This window comes from Scomber japonicus, chromosome 15 (assembly GCF_027409825.1).
Source record: "Scomber japonicus isolate fScoJap1 chromosome 15, fScoJap1.pri, whole genome shotgun sequence".
Classification (NCBI taxonomy): domain Eukaryota; kingdom Metazoa; phylum Chordata; class Actinopteri; order Scombriformes; family Scombridae; genus Scomber; species Scomber japonicus.
The window spans coordinates 16,633,636-16,644,224 of NC_070592.1; the positions used below are offsets into that span (position 1 = coordinate 16,633,636).

The 10,589-nt window shown below is 39.2% G+C and overlaps 1 protein-coding gene across 1 annotated transcript; it reads right to left on the reverse strand.

Annotated features, from left to right (window-relative positions):
* Window positions 1–3,209: 3,209 nt before the first annotated feature.
* Window positions 3,210–10,150, reverse strand: fam83hb (family with sequence similarity 83 member Hb). Its single transcript, XM_053333802.1, has 8 exons — window positions 10,028–10,150; window positions 9,564–9,896; window positions 7,624–7,788; window positions 7,371–7,495; window positions 6,731–7,276; window positions 5,867–6,570; window positions 4,254–5,836; window positions 3,210–3,604 (listed from the first exon to the last, which is right to left on the reverse strand). The coding sequence occupies exons 1-8, from the start codon at window positions 10,148–10,150 to the stop codon at window positions 3,584–3,586; spliced, it is 3,600 nt and encodes a 1,199-aa protein (XP_053189777.1). The 3' UTR covers window positions 3,210–3,583.
* Window positions 10,151–10,589: the final 439 nt, after the last annotated feature.

A 10,589-nucleotide genomic window follows, 5' to 3' on the forward strand; every position in this document is an offset into this window, starting at 1 on the left:
CTGCAGTTCCAGTGTGAAGAGTCTGAGCAGGACTCTGTCAGGTGAGCTTTACACTTACTGGATGAAAAACCTAACTGAGGGTCTTCAGCAATACGAACTGTCTGTGTTTTTCCATAGTGACTCTTCAACTTCTCCATATTGTGAGATGTCATTTTTGTGTTTGTAATTTGTAACACTAGATGGCGGGCACAGGTCATGTTGGAGTCCTGCATAATTCTTCATTAGATAAATTGCCCAGTGTCAAACCTTACATGTATTATTAGATTTGTTCTGAAATGTTGGATTTGCTTTATTCAGTCCTGAAGTTCCCTGTGTTAAATTTCATTGTGTGGTTTTACATTTTTAATTTGTACTTTATAAAAAGAGCTTTCATCTTGCCTAATTGCCTATTTATACTGTATATTGATATAGTATTGTACATTTTTGAAAATATCTGTAGCTTGTGTCTATATTTAAAATATAGAACTTAAGTTTAACTCGTGTCTTACTCTACTTGTTGACTAACCAGTTATTGTTACTGCTGTGATGAAGACTTGCTAGTGCATCACAGCTGATGATTTTGCATTTTTTGCATTTATCAATTTATTATCAATCGATTTATTGTTCATAGAGGGAAAAAAAGTTACATAATTTTAAAAGACCTCGAAGTTTGATACCTCTGTGACTAAACTTTTTTTGTTGTATTTTATCTTATATCCATACAGTATTTTAAATTGCAAGCAGATTTGCATGTACTGTATGCAGTGATATATACATATACTCATCAGACTGACATCAAAGTTTTGAAGTGATGGTGATATTGAATATATTAACAAGTTTCAAACTTTTTTCCAAGTCTACTGCACACAATGAAAGTCTAATTCAATTAATGGTACTTTGGAATTTTTTTATGCTTTTATACCTTGAGCTGATAGGTGAGTTGTTTGTTTTGCAGGCAGGTAGAGCAGAACAAGAAAAGCGAAGAATTGCTGGAACAGTACAGATGTGAAATCCAGGAATTCAAGCTTAAACACCGGAAGCTGCGGTACCAATTTATAGTGCAATTATGTATAACATTAAAAAAACCTTAAAAAACAACACATTTATGTCATATAAATGTATTAAATTCAGCCCTGTTTCTGCAGGATGAAGTTTGAAAACCAATTACATCAGCTGATAGAGCAGCATAAGAATCTGCAGTCTGTGTTTGTAAGTTTGTCTATTTAATATAAAAACAAGTCATCTAGGACTCATCTCCTGCTTATACTCTTCACCAGATTTCTATAGATAATAATAATAATGATAGCCTGATTAAAATGTGACTTATTGTTAATATTGTTAATGACTGGAATCCCTGAAATTGTTAATTAGATGCCACAAAGACTTCCAGCTGAAATAGAGAGTACGGAAAATACAAAAAGGCAGCTGTTATCAGCTGGTGAGTACCCTCTCATAATTTAAACACAGTTTTATGCAAGCAAACACGTTACCACACAATTGGTTTTATTTATGCATGAGTATGGGGATTGTTTTCCCTTTTTTCAACCCCTTTGATCTGTTCTCTGATTCTTATAGAAGAACTGAAGTTGGCTCAGCTGTGCCGCCTCGATGAGGAGCTGGAAGAGTTGAAGAGGCAGAAGCAACTGGGGGCAATGGCTTCAGAGGCTCAGCAGGAGTAAAACTGTATGTTGACTGGTAGTTTTAGAGGATCAGAGGATGCAACAGTCTGTTGAACTTTGACCACTCATCTTTGTTGTCAGGTGAAAACTTTGAATCTTCTAAAATGTTCAAAAAAAATTCATGTTTTTATATTAATTGCCAAATGTTATGTATTTTTGAAACCTTAAAATGTTTTTCATTCTTTAACTGTTGAAATGGCTTACTTCAGGAGGGTAGATGCCAGTACTACTCCTCTACAGTACTGTTTATATCTGAAAGTATATTGTGTATTCATAAAATATTAAATTAACATATCTAAAAATTTGTAAAAGTTTTTCAAATGTTGTCACGTCGTTCTCAAAGGGCATTATTTTATGAATCTTAAAGAGGCCTTCCTACACTTTACACTCCTTCTGTACTTAAATGGACACACAATCACAATCAACTTCAGTTCTGAAGAGATTTAATAAAAGTAGTAAACGTTTTTTGCAGTATCTCAAATACAATGTAATACTATTTGAGGTTTAAAAAAAGACATGACCCTGTGCAACAAAACCACATACTTACATGTTAATTTGAAAAATACAAGGCACCATGATACTACAGTGAAGGTAATCATAATCCAATTTGATGCTTAATATATCCACCATCCCTTAATTTATTTAAATATTTACAATATAATCTCTAATAGAACCACTGTAGTGTCCGTATAGCAGTAGATCCTCCAATCTTTTGATGTACTGTACAAAAATACACTTTACACTAAATGGTTTTGTGCTTAGCCCATTTGTCAAGCAGCCTGGAAACTGTACCGTATAACTAAATATTTGGTTTGACAGTGTTTATGAGCCAACAAAGGAGTTGGGAGTGGGGAGTTGTGTGTAGGGCGTAGGTGTCTAAGTGCCTTATGTAAGGAAGCATGGCCCTGTTCCAATACTGCAAAATGTATCAATCATCTTCCTTTTCATTACAGGTTATGACTAATAAGAGAAGAGAGTAGCAGAGGCATATTTTTCAGTTATATACAGTATAGGAATTGGCTTTTCGTTTTTGATACTGTAAAAGCTTTACATATTTATTTATATTACAAAACAAGACAAAGCCAAGTACACACACATATGTATATTACCTCCATATCTCTGACCCTGCAAGCTCTTAGGCCCTCTCTATGAATGGTTATTTGACATCTTTAACTATAAGAAATCGGTACACACCTTAACAGAAAGGTATGTATCTTCAGAGTAAAGTTCACTACAGGCTTGACTTTCAATTGAAATCCTGCTGCCTCAAAGTCGGAATTAGACATTTTAAAACAGTTTCCTCAATTTTGATTTTGTCTCACTTCATTCTCTAAACTCATACTTACCCTGAAAATTTCACCCTGGCCTGGGTTAATATTAGGCCTTCTAGATTTGGTAATGCCCTTGGTGGGCCATTGGCACACCTTCTCAGTTTCAAACAAGTCCCAACAACACAAACACTGGTTCCACAGAAGTGCAGTTATATACCGCCATGCTTTTTGACTGGCATGAATTTTATTTCCCTCGGGTGCGATATGTGCTGACTCTCTTATTCTCACTACCTCAGTCACGTCCACACAAGCTTAGTTATAGGTACATTTCTCTACCTTTTTCTGTTTGATGAAACATTAGCCCATGCACCTTGTATTCAAGTAGAGTCACTCTTTCTCTCAATCGCCATATAAGGTAAAAGTTGTGCCAGGGTCTGGCAAACAGGCACATTCCAGACTCACTGACTTTAGTTTGTTTTCAGCATTTTTATGTATTGTCTTTTCAAGTTTTATTATGTTGACTGAAAATCCAGGAAAGGCTGTAGTCTAGAGCCACAGAGGTATTTTGAAAGTGTCGTTGGCACATATGGGAAAAGAGTCTTTTTGATCATCTTGTATAAATAGTCCATATAAAAAGGTGCTCCTCCATTTTCGTTATCCCAGGTTATTTCCCATCTGTTAACAGAAGAACAGGAACAACAGTGAGTTATGCCATCAGTGCATCTTAACTACAGTGTTCTGCTTATCTTAATGTCACTTTAAATTACCAATATACTGGAAAGAATAAAACCAAATTCACTTGTATTTAAAAGTGTATAATAATATGCTAATAATATAATATATATGATAATGATATGCTGTATCTATGCAAGACGTCTACAGTATATATAAATCAATAAACAGGTGTTGCACAAAAATTTATTTTCACAGATTAAGAGCAGACGCTATGTAAAAAGAACATTGTGTATGATGATTGTGTATGATAAAAATACTTTCATTCACACCAACAACTATATAATTGCTCTAATTATGTAGACAATGTATAAGAAAGGATCAGTAAAAACATACACGATTACTTTCAAAGCATCTAAACATGAGTTAAACGTATTTGTTCATTTTGATGGTTCAGATTGTTCTCCCACATTGTACTCTTAAGTGTGCAGTGTACTCAAACAATATAAGAATTGGTCTTTTTTTAAATTTAATTTAATTCAAAACCTAATTTCACAAATAGTCTTTGCTGCTACTTTTCATATTGTCACCAAATACTACTTTTGTTTATACCCCCTTCCCATCTACAGTGCAAACATCAGTGATGGACTACCTCAAAACGGCTGTAGACCTTCTTCTCCTTCCTCATGCTCTCTATTCTCTTCAGCAATCCCTCTCTCTCCTGAATGTTGCCGGTTGGTCGCAGAAGTCGGTTATTTATGGAGTTCTCTCTGTCCAGCCCCTTCTCCCCGCCATCATTATCTCTGTTGCCTTCTGTTTCTTCTCGCTCCAGTCGATTCTTCTGGCTGTTGGCTGAGATCTGCTCCAGAATGACTTTGGTGTCATCTCGTAGATTACTACTGAACAGGACAGAGCTGCCAGGGCCCTGGTATCGTGATGGGCCTGATAAACCAGTTGATGTCTTGTGGTTGGCTGTGGTTTGGTCAGTTGTGGTAGATCCTGTATCTTTAGCTGACAGACTCTGCTTTTTGCTTGAACCTTCAGTTGTCTCTTTGACAGTGCCCATGCCCCTATCATCTCCTACAGATTTCTTCTCTTTATCTTTGGGCCCCAGGAATCCCTTTAGTCTGAGAGTCTGCTTCTTGAGGAAATCAATTGTCTTGTCACCTTTTCCCTCACCCCCAAGTGTGTTGAGGGATGTATTAGATCCCATATTTTTTTGTAGTCCTTCTGTGAATTCTGCATGTCGTAGGGTTGAAGAACTATGGGAGCGGCTCTTTTTCATTTCACTCTTCTCTGCATCTGTAGCATCTGTGGTCAGAACCTCCTCATCACAGGAAACACGACGAGGATTTAGTCCCTTAAGCTTCACTGGCTCCCTTTTAAAAATTTTAGGTGATTGAAGGGGTTTCAAAGACTTGAATATGTCTTTCTTTTGACCCTCCACTGTATTCTCCTCTTTATGAGCCTGAGTTGTCTCTGAAGACTTCTGGTGGGTTGTGGAAGGCTTGGTAGGCATTATGGGTGGTTTTGAGGAACTAAGTGAAGGTCTGCGATTGAGCTCTGCTAGTTTCTCTGAGATGTCTGGCTTCTTTGGTTCAGGTTCTGCTGAACTGACATTTGTGATCTTTGGAGTCGTCGTAGTGTTTGGAGAAGGTTTATCAGAAAGGTCTGGCTTTTTTTCAGCAGGCTCTGTGGCTTTTAGCAATGACTCTGACTCCATTCGTGAGGCCTTTCGCTTGGCAGCCAGGTCTTTGAAATACTGTAATCGACTGGCTGGGTCATTCATGTTCAGAGATGATGATGTTACTTCAGAGGTCTCGACAGTTTCGGTTTTCTTTACCTCTTCTTTATTCTTTTGAAGTTTCTCTTCTCCTTTTGGCTCATCTTTGATCTCCTTTTCCTTTTGCTGATGCTCATTCTCCTTGTCTTTTTCTTCCTTCTCTTTTTCCTTTTCTTTCTCTTCCAGCTTCTTTCTCCAATCAAACGGCTCCCGAGAAAATGACCTTCTCTTTTCTAAGATCTTGGACACAATTGAGGAAGTGCGTACTGAGTCTAACTCCTCATCTTGCTCTGTGGCTGGTTTTAGGCCCAGGCTACCACTGTGTATCTCTGCCTTGGAAGACGAGAATATAAGCGAGGAGCGCAGACGTGAGCTACGTTGAAGGAGTGGGTTAATACGTGAGCGGAATGATTCATGCTTGGAAAGGAGGAGATCTGTAGCCTCCTTCATCTCTGTATCCACACCCGCCTCCCTTGCTGTACCTCTCTCTGGATCTGTTTCCCTTTCCTTCTCCACCTCCCTATCATTTTTCACATCTTTGGCAGTCGTTGGGGCAGAGTCTTTGCTGGTGCTCTCAGGCAAGACAGGCTTTCCATAGCGTGGTTTCAGAATATCCGGTCTGGGCTTGGAGGGAGCATTTGGTGGCTCCTTTATTCCAAAGCGGCGAGCTGAACTTTCAGAAGCAGTAGGCTGCTGGGACAGTGGAGGATCTTCAAATGCATCAGGCCCCATTGGTTGAGTCAGGCCTTCTTCTCCACTGTCCTCATAAGTGCTAAGATAAGAGTGGATTCTCCAACTCCTCATTCCTTGCTTATTACTGTCATCTTGATCATGTTCCTGGTCAGATTTACTTGGAAACTGTTTCCTCTCTGGTGGATGGGGCTGTGTGGGTGAGCTTTGACAGGCATACGTCTGACCTATGGTTGGCCTCCTATGGGAGGAACCTCCTCCATACCTTCCAGCTAAAGGAGGTGCCTGCTGCCCCTCATGTCCACCTAAATCTTCAGATGAAAAGTAGTCTCTTCCATGAATTGCAGGTGGAGGCTCCGAATCTGAGCGGAAGCTTGAGTCTGAATACTGGTCAATGGAAAGATGTGGAGGACGGCCTCGAATTCTGTCGTAGTGTCCATGGCCAGATCCCGGTCCAGGCCCTTCATTGTAGTAACGGCTACTTTGGGTCTGTTCCCTGTAGAGAAAATACATTGGTTCTTACTTGTTTGATTATAAATTCATAGTTATATGTTAAGACTTAATGACATAACATGTTAATAATAATAATGTAATGATTCTGAATTATTTTGATTCCAAACAGTTGTAGGTATAAAAACATAAATAACCTGTGGAACTCTGTCTCGTCCAGATTATTCATGACTCTTTGCTTCATGTATTGCCTTGAAGATGAGTAGTTTTCTTGGGTTCCCTCTGCATAGCTGTGCCTCTTGTACGCACTACTACTCATCTCCATCTGCCTAGACACGATGGACCTTCCCTGATCCAGGAATGACTGCTGCAGATAAAACTGTTGCTGGGAATACTTCCCAATTTTAATTCCTGGCCCAGGTTCAATGGTGTGACGAAATGGGTCATTTCTCCGGAATGGAATTGCAAGGTTGCGATCAGAGTCTCCATAAGGCAAGCCAGGGGAAATCTCAGGTCTGCGAAATGATCCGGGGGTCCGCAAAGACTGGGTCCTCTTCAAACCAAACTGGCTGCTGAAATAACTGCTGGTGCTGCTGGTGTCTGACATTGCAAGTGCTCCATCAGATGGGTCAATGTGCAGAGGCTCTGACTGAGCATAGAGAATGCGAAACTCTTCATCAAAGGTTGCAACTAGCTCTCCAAGGAAAAGGTGGGCTATGCAGCGGTGAATCTTCTCATAGGACCACATGAAACTATAAAGAAATAAGGAAGATGGTGGAGGCAATTAAATAACTTGAATTTACAGTATGAATTGCATGGAGGGTCTTGGCATTTTAATGAACTCACCTGTAGTTCCCACTGAGTACGGCCCTGCAGTCAGTCAGTAGAAACCGATCTTTCACCTGTCCCTTAAATGATTTCCCCGTCCGGGAATAATAGGTTATTCCTGCTACGGTTCTGACACGCATCATCTGCAAAACCAGAATTTAAATCATGTAATGGACACATGTATGCCTTTTTTTGAAATTATGTTTTATAAGTACGTCAATAACAACAACTATTAGTCTTTTGAGACAATGTACTGAAAAGGCAAGCTCACATGAATTAAGTCCAAGTTGACTTTGCAATTGATAACCATAGAGACAAAATGATGGGCTTCCTGTTCATCCAGAAGAATGTAAACAGGAACGTGGCGTGCTGCTGCGTCCAAGAGTTCACCAAAAATGTCAACATCTGTGAACATGTCCATCACCACAGCGATAACCTGGAGAAGAGGGGCAATCACAAGAACATGAGACAGTTGGTTCAGTATAAAATGAGCTTATGATCTTTTAATAATGATCTTCTTATTCCAGTTTTATAACTTGCAGGCCTGTTGTTAACTGACCAGGTGATTTGACAATTGCAACATTTGCATAATTTGTAGAGACCTTTTTATGCTACTAGTGAAAGGATTGCATGTTGTAATTGAAATTGTGTAAATTCACAAGTGGGATGTGTAGACTAATTGATTTACTAACTTACTAACCCCATGGATATGAACATTTGAATATCAAATAAAAAGTTTCTATCACAGTAAAGTTTATGTCACTCACTGAACTGCTTTTAGTCACAAACAAATCACCAAGCCCATTTTAGCTCTTAAAATTAATGCTTGCACATTGTACAGTAACAAAATTACTGAAACCAAATATGCATTCAACTACAGTCAGCATATCAGTAATACTCTGCAAATGTGATATTGACAAGATTAATGACTCCTGTCTCTTGCAATCTTTCTGTCCTCCATGTGCATGTTTTGACACTTTAATGAATGCCTGAGAGACACACTCGTAAATGTCATCACAAGTAAAAGAGACACTCCAAAACCAAAATGGAGAACTGATACCAAAATAACCCACCACACATACAGCTTTCACTGCTTGTGACTTTTGACATGTATACTTCATGCTAAAGGGTACGTAATATGCTAATTTCCAGCTCTATATTTTTAATATGGGACTCCACAAGAGTAGCTTTACATGAATCACAGTTCACAAAACTCCTTATTTATCTTATACTGGCCCTTTATGCAGCTCCTCAGTTTAGCCTCTGGCTCTAACGGGCAGCCTTAGTTCCAGTGTCTTTAAGGCCCTCTCATTTCTTTCTTTAATATTTTATATGAAAATCATTTAAATGACTCAACTAATGGGCTTCCTTGGTGCCAAGAAATGAAACATGTTCTTCACCAAATTAGCTGAGCTTCATTAGCAGTGCTAAAAACCGGTCAACACAACAATATGGAGATATGTGGAGCTCTTTGCTTAGTGGATAAGTTAGAAATAATGCAGGGAGGAATAGTACAAGCACAATTGGCTATAGTGATGATGAGGTTAGAAGAAGAGCTGCAGATGACCAGCACACCTCCAACAGGTAAAGAAAAAGAAAAAACCATTGAAGTGTTCAGACTGATCTGAATGCAGTCTGCCTTTTGCTTTTGCAGGGATTACTTTTACATACCTCTTTATTTGACACTTTGGCCACATAAATATGAACATCCAACATTGTAACATTATATATATATTGACTGAAAATAAGGAAAAGCATAATAAGCCCCCTTTGACTATAATTTTTTATGTAGCCAAAGGCCAGCCAGTTAGACATTCATCTTAAAAGGGAGTGGTGGCTAAGTTGTCAGTGGCAGATAAAAAGTAAGATTAAACTAACAATGAGATAGCGTAATCGACACATTTACTACTCATTGGCAGCCTTTTATCTCAATTTCTTTAAAGGGATAATGCTTGTATTATACAATAGCTACTGATAAGGCAGAGAAAGTGGATACTCAGTAGTAAGAAAGGGTGTGTTAATTTCCCACCCATCTACTTAAATCTTTGAGAAGTAGTGTATATGCCCAGAAATGAAAACACATGTAGCACATTAATAGTGGTATACATTGAATGTGCATGTGGAATCCTTTGATCTTGTCAAGACCTTGATCTGAAAGCAATCTGGACATCCAAGTTTTACTGTATTTCTCTGTATGTCCCTTTTACTTACTTGGCGTGCATTCTTGATGAGTCTCCTCGCCTGTTCCTTGATGCTTGGCATGTCTGGGTCTGAGGGGTTGACCAGAGTAGTGACCTCTGTGGGCCCAATTAAGCTGTGCTGTGTCATTGGCCACCCCAGGTCCAGACCCGGTGCAGCCACGTCAGACTGCATCGGCCAGTAGGTGTCAGAGGAACCCTCAACGTCATTACCTCCTTCGTGGTATGTCAGCTCTGGGAAGTTGGAGTTCTGGTGGGGTGCTTGGATTGTGGACTTGATATATTCAAGTTCCTGCTGTGCAAGGAAATTGACCACATCTGCGGTCTGGAGAAACTCATAGTATCCCTGGTGTGACAGGAGAGATGCACAGATTTATTGCATAAGGACATCTACATCTCTTTTTTAAGTATTTTTAAATAAATATTAATTAGAAACACAGACACAAAGGACACACAAATAGAAATGTGCATGGTTACCGGTAAATCATTTTCTATCAGTGCGTCAATAGCGATACGGTATTCCTCCCGGTAGTGTGGTGGCAAATAGTTTGGGTCGAGGGGGTTATCACCAGCTGATGAACTCTGAGACCGGTGTGCCATGATTGGAGAAGGGGGTGAGATCAAAGGTCAGGGCTCGGGGATGAGAAGACGTAAGGGGGAATTTAAGCCTGTGCAACAAAATCAAACAGGGAAAAAAAGGACAGTGCAGTGAGTTATGCACATTATACAGACAAAGGAATCCAATATGTTGGTGAATTAAACAATAAAACGAAATCGTTATCATCTTATTTCCAGTCATTCTGATTTCTGCACAGCCTGATCCAGTGCGATGCCATTACAGGATTCCAAGAATCCAAACACACTGGTTTACAAAGCAAATGAAATATTTTCATGTGGTTTAATTGCATTGCTAGTCGTTTCACACAGGTAACACCACACCTTAATTTAATTAAATATTCCTTAGCGTGGTGAGACGAAGAATGCTTTGTGTCAGGATACACAAAGCCAACAGATTACCACTTTTAACCTCCTACACAAA

Bases quoted from the DNA above. Each gene is read 5' to 3' on its own strand.
- fam83hb (XM_053333802.1), bottom strand. From the start codon at position 10,150: ATGGCACACCGGTCTCAGAGTTCATCAGCTGGTGATAACCCCCTCGAC. The intron at 7,789-9,563 runs GTAAGTAAAAGG...CCTCTTCTCCAG, and splicing joins TCATCAAGAATGCACGCCAA to GTTATCGCTGTGGTGATGGA. The intron at 3,605-4,253 runs GTAGTCCATCAC...TTCTGTTAACAG, and splicing joins AGGTCTACAGCCGTTTTGAG to ATGGGAAATAACCTGGGATA.